Source organism: Nansenia antarctica (genome assembly GCF_963989245.1).
Source record: "Nansenia antarctica genome assembly, chromosome: 6".
NCBI lineage: Eukaryota > Metazoa > Chordata > Actinopteri > Argentiniformes > Microstomatidae > Nansenia > Nansenia antarctica.
Window position 1 is genome coordinate 53,153,298 of NC_137676.1, and position 18,259 is coordinate 53,171,556.

At 47.3% G+C, this 18,259-nt stretch overlaps 1 protein-coding gene across 1 annotated transcript; it reads left to right on the top strand.

The window, feature by feature from the left end:
- Positions 1–12,980: 12,980 nt before the first annotated feature.
- hadh (hydroxyacyl-CoA dehydrogenase) lies at positions 12,981–17,294 on the top strand. Its single transcript, XM_080533546.1, has 7 exons — positions 12,981–13,136; positions 13,863–13,991; positions 14,151–14,308; positions 14,861–15,077; positions 15,486–15,558; positions 16,019–16,135; positions 16,596–17,294. The coding sequence occupies exons 1-7, from the start codon at positions 13,020–13,022 to the stop codon at positions 16,712–16,714; spliced, it is 930 nt and encodes a 309-aa protein (XP_080389672.1). The 5' UTR covers positions 12,981–13,019; the 3' UTR covers positions 16,715–17,294.
- Positions 17,295–18,259: the final 965 nt, after the last annotated feature.

An 18,259-nucleotide genomic window follows, 5' to 3' on the forward strand; every position in this document is an offset into this window, starting at 1 on the left:
TTATTTATGTTGTTTTCTTCTGTATTAGGTTGACATCCTCCAGAACAGGATCCAGGAGATCTCGGTAAGGAGAACATTCAATTGAAATCCTCATGACTATACCATATTTTATAGGCTGCTGGTCTTGACGCTAAAATGTAACACATTTTTGGTCTCAGAAACTCATTGTACCCCGAAATAACTTCCAACTGTATGCTTCTACTTCAGAGGCAAACATTGTCCTACTACATTTACATGACAGATACATGTTACTGGTTACATTGCAGATTCAGATTTTACTCACAAAATATAACAATTAAAATATGATGCATTATTATTCATTACATTATCCAGGCAGCATTATATAAAATAGCCTTGAACAAACGTTAAGTTTAGTACATGTGCTAATGCCTCTATGTCATACCTCTTGGAAACAAGGCAAAAAAAAAGGCGCAGAGAAAACAAAAAATCTTAGGAATACGTCCTGGGAGCGAAGACTATGGGCTGGTTTCACAGACAAGGCTTAGGACTAATCCTAGACTAAAAAGCATCTTCAATGGAGATTTTACATTGAAAGTGTGATTTAGTCCAGGACTAGGCTTAAGCCTTGTCTGTGAAACCGGCCCAATATCTTTCTATACTTTTCTGAAGGAGGTAGATTCGTAGGTAAGATGAAAGCAGACCAAGAATAGCCTTATAAATACAAAATATGCCAGTGGTTAATTAAGTCTTCAAGACAGACCATCCTACCCAAGCATACCATACCCTACCCTAACACCAGGGGAGCCACCCCTCCTAAATTTCGTTGTTTGGTACCTGTACTGTAGCAATGACAATAAAGACCATTCATTCATTCATACAAAGAGCATTGGTGAGTAAGGGTTTTAAAATACAATGCACTTTGTCTATCCAATGAACTCCAATTGGGCTACACTCACAACCCATCTTTGAGTGAAAACAATGGAATTTGTGCTTAGAGTTTAGCAGTCTGGAGTTGTTGATAAGAGCTTCTAGTTTTCAAACTCATGTAAATAGTTACAGTTGTAGTGCCGGAGGAAAAAGGAAAGACGTAGGCAACGTAATGATAACTGTTTAATCAAAACAACAACTGTTTAATCAAAACAACAACTTGTACTCTCAGTACAGGACCAGAAAATCGTTACCAAAACTCGTGTATCTAAACAGGAAGGTGCAACGTTAATAATCCTCCCCTCTGCCCCTAGTGCCAGAACTGGTTCCCTCCCACTACACAACCAACAGTAAGAGGAGAACATGAACCCATAATGTAGTCACTACACCAGCCCCCCCAGTGTTCACCTCAATATTGGAAATCCTCACGGCGAGGAGGGCGTATGGCCCGGCCCCTACGATCGTAGGTAAAGTCAGGAGGTGCGGGAGGAGGTGTGACATCGCCCATCACGTCCTCCTGCAGGGAAGGACGGGGGGCAGCGACGACCGGGGGCTCGCGAGCTGCGGGGGGTTGTCGGGGTCGGAGGGGGGAATGGCCAGGGCGCGGCAGGGGAGGTAGGACTGGAGGCCGGCCTCTGCGCGGTGGCAGGGCCAAGTCCAGGGGCAGTTCAAGGTCCAAGTGGGCCGGTTTGAGGCGATCAACGGACACACACTCAGGCCTACCCCCCATGTCAACCATGAAGTTCTTGGCTCCGGCCTCGATGACACGGAAAGGCCCGTCATAAGGAGGACGTAGTGGAGTCCTGTGGCCATCATGACGAATGAAAACGAACCTCGCTGAGTGCAGCTCCGGGGGTACCCTCGAAGTAGGGACACCATGCTGCGTAGTCGGGACCGGGACGAAGGTCCTGGCGCTGTCCAGCAGGGAGGCGCGCTGAGCGGCGGCGGACCAGGGCTCCGTTGACTTGGGAATGAAGTCACCGGGGACCCGCAGCGGCTGTCCAAACACCAGCTCAGCGGACGACGACTGGAGGTCCTCCTTAGGCGCTGTCCTGAGCCCCAGCATGACCCACGGCAGCTTGTCAAGCCAGTCGCTGTCCGTGAGGCTGGCTCGAAGGGCGGCCTTCATGGATCGATGGAAACGCTCACAGAGCCCGTTCGCCTGCGGGTGATAGGCGGTTGTGCGGTGGAGCTTGACCCCCAGATTCTCCGCCACCGCTGCCCACAGCTCTGAAGTAAACTGTGAGCCACGGTCAGAGGAGAGATCAGCAGGGGTGCCGTAGCGGGAGACCCACACCGCGATGAACGCCCGGGCCAGGTCGGGGGCTGTCGTTGAGGAGAGCGGAACTGCCTCCGGCCAGCGAGTCGTCCTGTCCACCATGGTAAAGAGATAGGTGTATCCGTGCGAGGGGGGCAGCGGCCCTACCAGGTCCACGTTTACATGATCGAACCTCCGCTCAGGCACAGAGAACTGCTCCAGGGGGGCCTTGACGTGTCGATGCACCTTGGCGCGCTGGCAGGCGATGCACGTGTCAACCCAGGCCCTCACATCCCTCTTGAGCCCATGCCAGACGAATTTCTCTGACACCAGCCGTGAGGACGGTTTCCTACCAGGGTGAGACAAGCCGTGTATCGCCTCGAAGGCGGGGCGCCTCCAGTTGGCGGGGACCACCGGTCGTGGCTGACCCATGGAGACGTCGCACAGGAGCGTGGCCCCTGCGTCACCGAAAACCACCTCTTCTAGGCGCAGTCCTGTGTCCGACAACTTGAGAGCCTGGACGGCGGGGTCGGCGGCCTGGTCTGCAGCCATGCGCGCGTAGTCCAAACCCAGTTGGACCGCACCAACCACCGCCCTGGAGAGACAATCCGCGACCTGGTTGGACTTCCCAGCAACGTGCTGGATGTCTGTGGTGAACTCGGATATGTAGGCGAGCTGGCGCTGTTGGCGGTCGGACCACGGCTCCGCCACCTTGGACATGGCGTGCGTGAGTGGCTTGTGGTCCACGTAGGCCGTAAACTCGCGGCCCTCCAGTAAAAAACGGAAGTGTCTGACAGCAAGCCACAGCCCGAGGAGCTCCCTGTCGAATGTGCTGTACCTTTGCTCTCTGGGAGACAGCTGGCGGCTGAAGAATGCAAGAGGCTGCCAGGCGTCCCCAACCCACTGTTCGTACACCGCTCCCACAGCAAAGTCAGAGGCGTCCGTGGTGAGAGCAGTGGGTGCCGAGGGCGAGGGGTGGGCCAACATGGCAGCGCGGGCCAGGGCCGCCTTGGTGTCCTGAAAGGCTTTGACACGCTCCGCCGTCCAGTCCACCGGCTGCTTCAGAGTCTTGCCCTTCTGGGCATCGTACAGAGGCCGCAGGATGTGAGCGATGTGGTGGAGGAAGCGATAGTAGAAGGTTACCATCCCGATGAACCCCTTGAGCTCGCTGATTGTGCTGGGGCGCGGGAAAGCAGCGACAGCTTCTACCTTCGAGGGGAGGGGGGTCACCCCCTCTGCGGAGACCCGGTGCCCGAGAAAGTCGATGGCGTTCCGTCCGAACTCACACTTCGCCGGATTGACAATCAGCCCATGTTGGCTGAGCCGTGTGAAAAGGGCCCGGAGGTGGGACAGGTGCTCCTCCTCCGTGGTGCTTGCGACGAGGATGTCATCCAAGTAGACGAAGAGGAATGGTAGGTCCCGGAGCACCGAGTGCATGAGGCGTTGGAAGGTCTGCGCCGCGTTCTTCAGGCCGAACGGCATCCGCAGAAACTCGAAGAGCCCAAATGGCGTGATTACGGCCGTCTTAGGGACGTCCTCGGGGTGCACCGGCACCTGATGGTACCCCCGTACCAGGTCCACTTTGGAGAAGAAGCGTTTGCCTGCCAGGTTCGCTGAAAAGTCCTGGACATGTGGGACCGGGTAGCGGTCAGGCTTGGACGCGTCGTTGAGGCGGCGGTAGTCCCCACACGGGCGCCACCCGCCGTCTGACTTAGGGACGATGTGCAGGGGAGACGCCCAGGGGCTGCTCGAGCGCCGAACGATGCCCACCTGCTCCATATGCGCAAACTCCGCCCTGGCGATGGCCAGCTTCTCCGGGTTGAGGCGCCTGGCCCTGGCGTGGAGGGGAGGCCCCTCGGTCTCGATGTGGTGCTCCACTCCGTGTTTCACCGTGGGCGCGGAGAAGGTGGGCTTGGTAAGGTCGGGGAATTCGGCGAGCAGCCGAAGGTACTGGTCACTTTCGGCGAGCGTATTGGACCACCCGCTGTAGACCGCCTCCCCCTGCGTACAGGCGAATGAAGCGAAAGTCTGTGAGTTGACCAGGCGCCTGTTCCCCACGTCCACCAACAGGTTGTGGGCGCACAGAAAATCCGCACCAAGGAGGGGAAATGTGACAGCCGCTATGACAAAATCCCACGAAAAACATTGCCCTCCGAAGCACACGTCCACCGCCCTAGTGCCGTAAGAGCAGATAGGTGTGCCGTCCGCGCCTGCCAACTGCGGACCACGCTCCTCCTTCGCCATATCCGATCTCTCTGCCGGAATGATGCTCCACTGGGCACCTGTGTCACAAAGGAAACTGCGACCAGAGGCGGTGTCTTGTATGAAGAGCAGCCTGTTGGTGACGCCAGCGCTCAGGGCCACTACTGAGCGCCGGCCCCGCCGTTTCCCGTCGGTCCGAAGGTGCAGGGTGAGCGGCACCGTTTGGCCTTGGCGCCAAAAGTGGCGTGGTAGAAACAATGGCCCGCAGCGTTACCCTGCTGGCCAGAAGGTCTGGCGTCATCCTTCGCTCTCCTGCGACGGTCGGGTGGCGGGGCGGCCGCGGGAGCGAGCAGGTCGGGGGACCGTTGAGGCATGGCCAAGACGAACCGGTCCGCCTCCCTGGCCAGGGCGCGGGGCTCCATGATGGCGGTGTTGGCCAGCGCCATCCTAACTTGAGCTGGCAATGTGCGCATGAACAGCTCTGTGAAGAGGATCATGGGGTCTTCTGTACCGAGCAGGTTTAGCATCCTCTCCATGCTCGCAGAAGGCCTCTCGTCACCCAAGTCCGACATGGCAAATAGGCGACGCACCCTCTCCGCAGTGGACAGTTCAAATGTCTCTAGAAGCAGGGCCTTGAGGCGCTCATATTTGTTCGTCGTCGGGGGAGCAGACAAAAAACCTACCACTCGAGCTGCGGTGGAGCTGCCCAACATTGCCACAGCATGGTTGTACCGGTCGTCGTCGTCATCGATGTCACTTTTATTGAAATGTGCCTCTACAATAGCAAACCATGCAGCAGGCGTTGAGTCCCAGAATTCTGGTAGCTTGAGAGTGGGAGTGTGCGCACCACGCGTTACCCTGACAGGGGATGGTGATGGCTGCCGCTGGTTTGAACGTCTTCCTCGCCCGGACATTTTGCAGGATTGTAATGTTCGTCGCTGGTTTTCGTACACAATTACGTTAACAAAAATCCACGTCGGGTCACCAGTGTAGTGCCGGAGGAAAAAGGAAAGACGTAGGCAACGTAATGATAACTGTTTAATCAAAACAACAACTTGTACTCTCAGTACAGGACCAGAAAATCGTTACCAAAACTCGTGTATCTAAACAGGAAGGTGCAACGTTAATAATCCTCCCCTCTGCCCCTAGTGCCAGAACTGGTTCCCTCCCACTACACAACCAACAGTAAGAGGAGAACATGAACCCATAATGTAGTCACTACACCGTCCTACAATGGATTAATAATTTATAAGTCAACACAACGTTTAATCCCATAGTTAACTTAGTTAAGTTTATATTTTTTTACAGTTCAAATACACCACTCTGATCATATTCCCACCCTCAATGCTCCACAAGGAAGCAAAGAACGGTCATCAATGGCAAAGAGCGTATGAAGTGAATCATTACTCAGTACCCGCTTCACGCTCAGAAGGGAATATCAGGTCTCATCCTCGTGGGTAGCGAGACCAAACACTTTAGAAACACATTTCACAAGTCAAAAACTATAGAAATGATCCCTGAAAGTATAGTCTTAATTAGGTACAGGGCGAGCGAGGGTACCGTATGTTGGGGCAATGGTTCACACTGACGGTTTCTCGTTCCGATATAATATAGGTTGTCACTGGTATGGACGCTAGGGGGCAGTGTCGAGCCGCGACGAAGCAAAACCACGCATGCGTTACTTTGATCATCTATTCTAACTTAATTAATGTCAACTGTCCACTAATGGAAGTAGTGTTATTGTGTATCACTGTAATACTCTTGATGAATTACCTTTGCAGTTTACCATCCTCTCTTGTTTGTATTTATTTTATTGTGAGTACATCGTATTGCATGAATGTTCAAATCAGGTGTTATGGACTGATTACAACAGACCACTGTAAAATCCAAGACTCATAAATACGATTTCAATGATCATAAATGTTACGGTGCATGGAGAGATTATAGGGGGCTGCTAGGTACATCATGTTAAAGATGCATAACACAGAACAAACAACAATATACCGGTAATAATAAAATATCTGTATATTTCATGTATTATAATATAATGGTATCATATAATACTGTGTTATACAATTACGTAATGCTTGGAGGTTAACCCACTAGTACTCTAAGTTCTATTATGAGTTGTTGATTAAATTTGCACATTTCATAAGCAACCACTCTGATCATATTCCCACCCTCAATGCTCCACAAGGAAGCAAAGAACGGTCATCAATGGCAAAGAGCGTATGAAGTGAATCATTACTCAGTACCCGCTTCGCGCTCAGAAGGGAATATCAGGTCTCATCCTCGTGGGTAGCGAGACCAAACACTTTAGAAACACATTTCACAAGTCAAGAACTATAGAAATGATCCCTGAAAGTATAGTCTTAACGAGATTTACCAAGCGCGGGGGTTGCCTATCCGGGGACAACGTTTCCCAGTGACGGTTTCTCTCGCCGCCACCGTCAACTCAACACCCAGTTGTCTCATCACATGTCATACCGATGAAATCGACTTTTGCCTAAAACATCTATATTGTCATATATCTATGGCTCTAATAAGCCTAAGAAGCATATTCAACTCCATGTTCATATATTGAAAATGACTGAACAAGTCAATGGACGTATTTTCCCAGGGATACTATTGAGGTGATATGCAGCGATGAGAAAAACAACGCAACAAATATAATATTGATTGAGAGATATTCGGGGTATTGAAGAGCTGTATAATCATTACAATATTACATGTTTTATTAAATCCATGCTTATTATCATAGTTAGGGTTATAAAATATTAATATTCAGGCAGTTTAAGCACAATTACCCACAATACTTTGCTGGTGATAACAGCCATACGCTGATGCTTCAGTTCAACTTTCATGTTACAAGTTACTTCATTTGTTTCTTCACTTAAAAAGACCGCACTGAACATGTGTTTGAATATTAGAATACATATGTATCAATTATGGTCTTAATAATAACGCGCTTCGCATAAGATTATTATGAAAACAGAAAAACTACACGGGGGAAAGAATAGAGTAACGTACTGGTACGTCAGGGAGAAATGCCCTGACAGAATCACGATGTAACTCACTTAGTTCCGCTAGTAAACAGAATAAATACGATGATTTTACTGTCTGAAGGCCCGCCAAGGTGCCGCAAACTATGGTACAAGGACAACACATAAAACATATATAACACTGATAAAGCATGTGACAAAATGATATGGAGTTCTGTATGAACAATTCGCGGCTTGATGATAAATCAGCCAACGAGGCAGGCAGCAAAGCAAACCACACTAACCGACATCAAACATTTCTAAATACTAAATACTGAGCTGTCAGACGTCTTCCCAAAAATGTGAGAACATGTACTCTTTTAGTACAGTCTAGTATTGAACAAAGCCCTGTCCAGGCCGTGGTGATGGCGCCCTCGTGTGGTTAACAATTAGTATTGCACTGTTGGTCATTCATTGTAGGCCTACATGAATTGAATGAATGAATGAATGGACTTTATTGTCATTGCTACAGTACAGGTACCAAACAACGACATTTAGGAGGGGTGGCTCCCCTGGTGTTAGGAAAGGGAAAAAAAAAACTTTTAGAAAAAGAATAAAATCACAAGAAGGTAAGGAGCTGGTTTACATAAATAAAGGCTATGTACACAATCCACTGTACTATACTGCACAGATAGTCAACTAGGGTTGTCATATTGCACAATAGTATTTTTTCACGTTATTTAAAGTGTCACAGTTTGCAGGCTTGAAAATGTACATGTTTGTGCCTCAGCACTACACCTGATTTTTTCAGTCCAGCAGCTGCCATACAATCCGTCCAGACTGTCCAGGGCCCAGAACTTAGGTCTTTGCTGTGTTCAGAGCCTTGACGGCCCTGTGGTAGAAGCAGTTCTTCAGTCTGTTTGTCTTAGCGGCCGGGGTCCTGTACCTCCTTTTCGAGGGCAGCCTGATAAAGTGTACGTGCCCAGGGTGGGTCGGGTCCCTGGAGATCTTGGAGGCCTTCCTGAGACAGCGTGTGTTGTACAGCTCTTCCAGAGAGGGGAGGGGGGCGCCGGTGATCTTCTGTGCTGTTCTCACGACTCTCTGTAGCGCATTTCTCTCCGCTGTTGTGCAGCTGTAGAACCAGTTGCAGATGCCGTAGGTGAGGATGCTCTCCACTGCGCCGCGGTAGAAGGCCACCAGTATCTCCTGCTTGTTGTGTTCTTTCCTGAGGCATCTCAGGGTGTATAGCCGCTGTTGTGCCCTCTTGATGGTGCCTTTTGTGTTGTCCTTCCAGGTCAGGTCATCCCGCATGTGATGTCCCAGGAATCGGAGGGTTGAGACTCTCTCCACGCTCTCTCCGTCGATGAGCAGGGGCTGGATCTCGGACTTTTTCCTCCTGAAGTCTACGATGAATTCCTGGGTCTTTGACTTGTTCAGCAGCAGGTTGTTAACCTTGCACAGCTTGCTCAGTTGCTCTACCTCATCCCTGTACGCCGCCTCCCCCCCCCCCTGAGATACATCCCACCACGGTGGTGTCGTCTGCAAACTTTACGATGTAGTTGCTGGGGTGGACGGGGGTGAAGTCGTGGGTGTAGAGGTTGTAGAGGATGGGGCTTAGCACGCAGCCCTGGGGGGACCCAGTGCTGAGGCTGAGGGCTGTGGAGGTGTGGGGGCCCACCCGCACCCTCTGGGGGCGGTCGGTCAGGAAGTCCTTGATCCACGCACATATAGAGTGTGATAGACCCAGGTCTAGTAGTTTGGTCACTAGCCTGTCTGGAAGGATGGTGTTGAAGGCGGAGCTGAAGTCCACGAAGAGCAGTCTCGCGTAGCTGTTTCCCCTCTCCAGGTGGGATAGAGTGGCGTGGAGAGTCGTCGCGATGGCGTCCTCTGTGGACCTGTGGGCTCTGTAGGCGAACTGGTATGGATCCAGGTTGGGCGGGAGGCGTGTGAGTATGTGGGCCCGGACTAGTTTCTCGAAGCACTTCATGATGATTGGTGTGAGTGCCACCGGGCGGTAGTCGTTTAGGCAGCTCACCGTGCTTTTCTTCGGGACTGGGATGATAGTTGAGGTTTTCAGGCAGGGTGGGACGGTGGCCTGGGACAGGGACTGGTTAAAGATGTTGGTGAAAACCCCGGCCAGCTGGTCGGCGCAGTCTCTCAGCACCCGTCCCAGGACGCCATCCGGCGGAATTATTCTATAGACGCGTACATATAAAAAGACAGAATATAATAACAAAATATAAGAGGCAGAAAAAATGAGATTAAATTATCGAATTGTATACATTTAAGGCAAGAAGTACATACATTCAGCAGAATTTTGCACGTGGTTTGATTCCAGCTACTGATAAGAGACCAGAAACAAGGGAGATAGCAGAAACACGGGCCATGGCGCCATCTGGTGGTCGATTGTCGACAGCACAACACAAGGCGAATCCAGAACCACATGACAATTATTATTCAGTGGTTGAAACTATCACCCATCAAGATGGACACCAGGCTCCTCAGTTCAAGTTGGTCCACACACACCTAACAAAAATAATTGATTTAAAAACAGAATAGATCACACTTTGCCATAGCATTGAACATGAAACAAGACTAAGCAGGCCTAGTTTTTTCAAATGTAAGACCCCGCAGGAACCCTGAAATTAAAGCCAGATGATTATGAATTAACCTGACATAGTTTTATGAAATTCAACCATTCTTCCTGTTCTGAATTGATAAATGTATTTCTTCTATATTCATGGAATAAAGCTTATGTCACACCATTATTCTATCCAGATTGTTTGAGTGGTCTAATTTCCTCCTTGTAGCGACAGTATCAGTGTACCCAGGTGGCAGGTTGCAGGTCATAATGTTGTCCACATGATGGCGCTGATGAATGACTGTGCTGCTACACAGCTGGATAAATTAATCAATAATAGGAGGCCCTTCAGATACATTTCTCACATTTCTCACAAATCCCAAAAGATATCAATAAACTACAATAAACTACAACACCTTGATTTGAATACTTTTATTGCAGTTGAAGTTGTATTCCTAGTACAAGATGAAAGAACAGTAAAAGCAGCCAAATGGCTAAAGAGCAGGCCAAACTAAAACCTCTACCCAAGCTTAACATACGTGTCCTTAATCCTGCCGATTTCCTGTCACACAGAGGGTCAAACGTCAAACAATGACAAATTGCTGTCAATCTAGTGTGCTATAGGTCAATTACACCAATTTGTGTTTTGTTACTAAGCAGGTGATTATTTCACTGCAGCCAGTAAGACTACTTTAGACTGTTTTGTCCTGTTCTTACATTGCTGCCAAAGAGCTCCAGGATGAAGGTGGACACGCTGGTGAGAGCCGTGCTGGGGATGTTGAAGAAGAAGGATGCTGGGTACATCAGGAGTGATGAGCCACACACACACACACACACACACACACACACACACACACACACACACACACACACACAAGTTAGAACATGTCTCCCTCCTCTACACAGTTAACAATCAGAATCAATTCAACTGCTCTTCCTTGGGGAGTTGTCTGATGTGGTGGGGGCCAGTGTTTCCTCTAACATTGAATAGGCGGGGCAGCCCCACCACCCCTGTTGTTGTGTTGAGCTTGTGTATCACTCACCCATAGAAGAGCAGCACAGGCAGGTTAGTGGAAGACACGTAGGCGTCTTGTTGGAAGCAGACGTAGATGACGATGACCGAGGTCGGAGGGACGATGTAGTGACACCGTGGAAACAGAACCCGACGTATCCGCATCAGTATATCATACTGGACCGTTTATAACACATTCTTAAAAGGTAAACTGAGCCACCGGGCCGCTCACAACAAACACACATCACTTTTCTTTGTTGATCTCCATCAGCAGACACCTGCAAAGAAGAAAGAAAAGTGCAACAAGATCAGTAGCATGGACATCTCAACTCAGCTACCTTCTGCTCATAGGGCATGGTCCATGCCATTGCACTACCAAGCTGCTCACAACAAATGCACAGAAGCAAGACAGGAAGGACTACAGAGTCATTACCCATCTTCCGCCATAGGTTGAAGACCCGTCTCCTCAGGCTACAACTTGACTGTCCCTCCTAAAGACCTCAAACATTTCTTTTTTTAAGTAATCCGTCCTTCTAGAGTTGTGACTAGCCGATGGCCCCTGATCCTACCATAGATTATTTTCTTGTGATGGCTGATAGATGATTCAGTTACTTTAGACAAATATACTTGTTGTAAGTCACTTTCAATAAAGGGCCTCTGCATAGTTTCTGATGAACTTCACAACTCATTTGATGTCTTCAATATCTGTTTTTATGTATTTTAATCAAACCGAACAGCAAACCCATCCACGATTTCAGTACTTAACAACAAAACGCATATGTTATAACTTACAATAATAGAGTATTTAAATTTAAAATAATGAACTTAATACATTTATAACAAAGTTAAATACAATTACAAGTTACAATACATAATAATAACTTGTATTTGTATAGCGCTTTTCCTGCAAACGTTGCAGCTCAAAGTAATCCAATCATTATATAATCATAAATAAATGATTTAGTCATTTAAAGGCAATGTTAAAAAGATGGGTTTTTAGTCTTGACTTGAACATAACACTTGAACTTCAACATTGACTTGAACATAACATATGTGTTAAGTTATAAGTTAATAAGTTACAATGCAAGCTGGGAACAGGAAGGCACAACGCTAACTGCCTAGCCCCGTCCCTACAATATGCAAAAATATATATATTTTGGCTTTTGGTTCCTTTAAATACCTTGAGTCAGGACAACAACATTTTGCAAAAAAAAAAGTAGACAACATGAAATGTCAAGTTTTAATCCATTCAAATGACAGTAGTGCACTCAAGTCAGACTGAGCGCATCTAGCGGCTATTATAATATTTGAATAGAGTTGTAAATTGGATTCTGTCAATTAACTATGATTTTATTGTACTTTTATGATGGTTTTACACATTAGGTGTGTGCCTTCTTATCTGTGTTGCTATCACATCACAATGTTATTGACTCATGATTATATCACAGACCAGTACAGTAATAATAATAATAATAATAACTTTATTTGTACAGTAATAATAATAACTTTATTTGTGTAGCGCTTTTCCTGCAAACACAGCAGCTCAAAGTGCTTTAATCATTATATAATCTTAATTAAATTATTTAGTCATTTAAAGGCAATATTAAAAAGATGGGTTTTTAGTCTTGACGAACATATTTCCTGAGGTTGCATCCCTAATGTAAACTGGCAGTGTATTCCACAATCTGGGTGCATAACATGAGAATGCAGCCTCACCAAATCCCTTCTTTTGTACATTAGACATCTGTACTTTTGTACAGTAGTCCATCACTGTTTCACCATGTTACCTAAGCAGCTTCTAGAATAAACCAAAACATTAACATCCAAACTGTGTGAAAGGTCATGAACGATCACATGACCTGTCTTCAATGACCTTCTTCCCAGCTTCCACGCTGGTGTCTCTTAGGTGCGTTCGTAAATACGCTGTGGAAGTCTGATCAGCACTCGTGGAATACCTCTTGTCCAATCAAATTCTGGGTAGCTCTATGACGTTGGACCCAGTGTGCGCTCCGGAGCTCTCAGAGCAAATTTCACGAACGCACCTTCTGTCAGTGTAGCTGCGGTCAGTCGGGTACAGTCCTTTCACCCCAGACAACCATGGCTTTCTACTCTCACCAGCTCATCAGGGCTCTCTCCTCCTCTGCAGCCAGACATGTGGTCATAAAGCATGTCACGATCATCGGAGGAGGGCAGATGGGCGCAGGCATCGCACAGGTACAGAAGTGGGCTTACTTAGAAGCTAAGCTGAGCTCACCAGACGTAGCTAACTGGACTAGCTGGCATTCATTCATTCATCCATGCATGTATGTTATGCGATGTAGCATGTCGTTTTACAATCAGCAGTTGTTTTTGCGGTAACTGCAACAATACAGAATGAAAACTTCCTAGCGTGCTACTGTCTAACTGTGGTCCGTCACATGCGAGTGACAGCAGCTGTCAGACGAGGGTGGTTGTTGCTACCGTAGCCTGCTAGCCGCTGGAAGTAGCTTAGCTGCACAATCCATCTAGCTCCAGCGCTCTCAGAGCGACTTTACGAACGCAGCCTATTTCAGCACGGGGTAGTTTGGTGCAGCCAGCCAGTCACACAAGGCCAGGGTCGGGAACTCGGGATACAAGAATGAGTTGCTAACGTGTAACATCGTTCAACTCTGTTGTGTTGTAAAGCTCATGTTTGTTTCCTTGTTGGGGAGCCACATGTCCGACACTCACTGTGAGTTTGCATGCATGAATGCTGTGAATGTACCTTACCTGATGTTCATTGACTCGTTGGTCACCAGCAGTCTCTGCCTGGTGGCAACATATTTCTTCTGAAGTCATGCAAATGAGCCCAGAGGAGGGTCAGACCCTTTAACTGAAGACCACTTCAGAAGTGGGACTGACTGGCCAGTGTAGCTCGCTAATCAACATGACCACCTGTGTCCCCTCTGCTCTGACTGACAGGTTGCTGCAACAACTGGCCATTCAGTGGTGCTAGTGGACACTAATGCAGACATCCTGAAGAAATCGGCCAAAGGCATCGAGTCCAGCCTGAAGAGGGTGGTCAAGAAGAAGTTTGCGGACAAGCCAGAGGTCGGCACTTGGTCTAGATGTTATTCCGTCAGGCATACAAACGAAATCACAAACGATACCAAACATTTGACATGCCTGATCAATGGCGTTGCATACCAATAGTGGAATGACACCGTTGACTCAAAATAAGGCTTTTCTAACTGATTGTCTATGTTTCAGGCAGGGGAAGAATTCATCCAGAAGGTGATGGCGAACGTGTCGACGTCGACAGACGCGGGGTCGGTGGTGCAGGCCACAGACCTGGTGCTGGAGGCCATCGTAGAGAACCTCAAGATCAAGCAGGGCCTCTTTGGCGGACTGGACAAACTAGCACCAGCGTAAGCACCCTCCTGTCTCTGTGACTAGTGTTCTGCTACAAGACTATACTTCCACCTGGGGGGGGGGTGTGTGTGTATCATTTTTATTTTATTTTTTTACTGTATTTTATGTTATTACTGTTGATGTTTATGTTTGATCTATTATCCTTATTGCATACTGTTGTTGTAGAGCTGCTCTGCCTCATGCACTTCATTGCATTGTAAACTTGTATTCAATTTAACGACAAATAAACAAGACTTTGACTTTGAGAGCTGTGAGGACATCTGTCCGATCTTCGCAGGTCTACCCCAAGTCCGTTGATCAGAGGGGTTAGGGGTTTGGAGTCGGTCATGTTTTGCGTTCTGTACTTACTGAATGTTTCTTTAGTGCCTTGTTTTTAGCTGCTATGGTGTCCTTGAACGCTGCCTTAAACAGAAGGTACACTGGTATCGCTTCATAGAGGAAAGGCATCGGAGTGGCATCATTGGTGTTGCTAATTGATGTGTGTGTGTGTGTGTGTGTCTCGTGGGCGTTGCTGAATACCGTCTGTCGGGTCGTGTTCTCTCTTTCAGACACACCATCTTCGCTAGCAACACCTCGTCTCTGCCCATCTCGGACATCGCCAGCGCCACCGGCAGACTGGACCGCTTCGGGGGCCTCCACTTCTTCAACCCCGTCCCCATGATGAAGCTGGTGGAGGTGATCGGAACGTCCGCCACCAGCCAGGAGACCTTCGACTCCCTCCTGAACTTCAGCAAAGCCCTGGGGAAGACGCCGGTGTCCTGCAAAGTAAGACCCTCTCTCTTCAATAACTTCTCAAACATGGAGTCGACCCTCTCACCTACCTTCCATTTATGAACAGCTCACTCACCATATGGATGTGGGGGGCAGCCGCAGGATCCTAGAGGGTAGAGAGGCAGGCTAGCAATCGTAAGGTCACTGGTTCGATCCCCGCCTCAGGAGGGAGCTGCATGTGCCCTTGAGCAAGGCACTTAACCCCTAATTGCTCCAGGGGCGCTGACTATGACTGACCTTGTGCCTAGAGCAAAAAATACCATATTCCAACAATTGATTGACAAGTTGATTGCATGGCAAATAAAACATTATTAAAACACATTATTATTATTATTATTATTATTATTATTATTATTATTATTATTGTTATTATTATTAATAAAAGGATGTGTTCTACCTCAGGATACTCCTGGGTTCATTGTGAACCGCCTGCTTGTGCCCTACATGATGGAAGCGATCCGGCTGTGTGAGAGAGGTACAGCTGCATTGTTTTGAAAATTCGACAAGATTTAGTCGAACCAACAGCTTACTGTACATGTACTGACAACAACCGTTTTTGTGTGAGAGCTAATGTACAGAGCCCTCGATAAGCATTGGAAAAAGGAAGTGTGTTGGAATTTAAATCAAACATTACTACAGGGTCATAGTAGAGGTTCAGAGGGTTGTCATTTCTACATGGTGAAACCAGTCTGAAAAATGTTGAACTGAAGCTGAAGAATCTCTACTTTAACCTCCTAGTAATTGTTTGATTTCAAATCCCAACTGTTGGGAGTATAGAGCTAAAAGATAACAAATTGCTTCCTTTTCCTAATACATACATGCATCCATTTGTGTATGTGAAAATCTAATGCTAATGAGCTAATATTGCAACAGCCATTAGTTTGAGAATACGACACCCATTCATCTCAATCTCGTGTGTGTGCGCTTCCCCAAAGGGCATGGGTCTAAAGAGGACATCGACATCGCTATGAAGCTGGGCGCCGGCTACCCCATGGGTCCGTTTGAGCTCCTGGACTATGTGGGACTGGACACAGCTAAATTCATCATGGACGGTCAGCTCATCATCACATTTACATTTCATTTCCATGTACACTGTTGGCATTTAGCAGATGCCTTTATCCAAAGCAGTACATTTGTCTAAGTGAGTGAATCATCTATCCATCAGTCATCGCAAGAAAAAGTCATCTACGCTCGGGACCAGAGACCATTGGTAGTCAAAAATGCTACAGGGAGGAAGAATTATGTTTTTTTTCCCACGAGTGTTACTACAGTTCACATATATTTAGACCAGTCCGACTCAAGATGACATTTTGCTAGCCGGGTTTCAGGATTCCATTTAGACAAATTAAGGAGTCTAAAGACTTAAGTGAACAGCAGTGATAGGACAGACACAAATCTGATTTCAAATCTAAACTAATTTAAATGCGGATCGGAAGATCTCTCGTTAGCTGCTGAGACTGTGCTTGATCAAACAGACGGTTCAGTTCAGTTTTCTGTTTTCTGTGCTTTCAGGCTGGGTCGAGATGGACCCCAGCAACCCTCTCTTCGCCCCCAGTGAGATGTTGAACAAGCTGGTGGCCGAGGGCAAGTTCGGCAAGAAGACCGGAGAGGGCTTCTACAAGTACAAGTAGACCAGTTCCAGTCCTGCATGATGACTAGCTGCTAGGCGCCCGCACGTCCACAAACAGAACTAAAGTCTGGACACTAAGGCCCAATCCCCTTTCTTATTTTTACCCTTACTTTTTTTTTCGAGTGCCCCTCGCTTTACGGCTTGCCCCTCAGAACAGAGTTCCAAAGGGTAGTGGTTGAAATGTTCGCCTCTGAAATGGCACAGCCTTCAAGACCCTGACACGTCATCAGTAGTGTCATAGAAAAGCATGGACGCTCGCTCTAAATTGTAGGGGCAAGGGGTGTATTGGGATTAGGCCTAAGTCACTGAGAAACCAGTGAGAATTATCGACCGACAAAGACTGTTAAAACAGATTATGATAGTAGTAAAAGTGTTGGTTCGTTCGTCACGACAACACACGTAGAACAATGATATGTATACTATGTACATGTAGAACAATACCAACCTCAGTGCCTTCCTGAACAATGGTTGAAATGTATCCTGACGCTCACCTTTCATTCACTGTCTTTATCTGAATGTCATCTTTACATGTGGTTTGTGTCAGAGATTATGGCATTAAAGGGATATTTTTTTCCTATCTTTCCTATTGGTATTTCTGGTTAGAAAGGTGATTTATTGTAGAAGCATATACATAGTGTTTGTTTATAAATATTTGAATTTTTGGGGGGGATGATTGCACCACAAGGCATAGGATAAGCCTACTTGAAATGCATTATTTATTTCTACCTGGAGCCTTGAAGCTGCATACTGATGTAGTTCTCACCTACGACCACACGGGGGTGCTGTCCCTCCATAAACACTGGTCATTCAGATGGGCAGGTTATTCATTTCACAATCTCAGCAAAAGCTCATTCCCAATATTGTTTATGAAACAAGGATGCTTTGATGTCACCCTTCACTACAGCTGCCATATTATAATGCAGCTAGAATTAGAAGGGGAAGAAAATAGTTGAAGATATTTAACATAAGCTTCTCTTGGAGTTTTCTGAGGCCACATCTCACCTTCCGATGGGCTTACTTCACATTTTGAGAAGCTTATATACACTCCAGATGATTTATATTTCCTATTTCATTATCATTACTGTAATGCTGTGTGAACGTGGCCCCAGGCTAGGCATGCTGCTGGAGTTTTAATTGCTGGTCCATTTTATAAAGCCTTTTGAAGTCTCCCCTCGAGATTTGAGCGTGTTATATTCAGTAATTCTCTCTTGCCTTGCAGTTCCGCCTACAACCAATAAGTGGCAGTGTTGATAAGTACTGCGTTTCTGGATAGAGGATAATAAACCCCTCCCCCCCCCCCCCCCCATCAATGATATGGATACACTATCCTAATTTACACTACAGAGCTGAGCTGGTCTGGTTATGTATCTGAAACATAGCTGGAAAGGACAATGTGAAAGGAAAATATCAGAGCGGGTATAGAACACTTGCGGTCGGGCCCTGTAGTGCGTCAACGCCCCATTGATACCAGATTATTTCGTTCCATTTAACCGTCGACACCTTCGACATCATTTACAGGTCCAGCAATCAAATGAGCCAATGATGC

Bases quoted from the DNA above. Each gene is read 5' to 3' on its own strand.
- hadh (XM_080533546.1), top strand. From the start codon at position 13,020: ATGGCTTTCTACTCTCACCAGCTCATCAGGGCTCTCTCCTCCTCTGCA. The intron at 13,137-13,862 runs GTACAGAAGTGG...TCTGACTGACAG, and splicing joins TGGGCGCAGGCATCGCACAG to GTTGCTGCAACAACTGGCCA. The intron at 16,136-16,595 runs GTCAGCTCATCA...CTGTGCTTTCAG, and splicing joins AGCTAAATTCATCATGGACG to GCTGGGTCGAGATGGACCCC.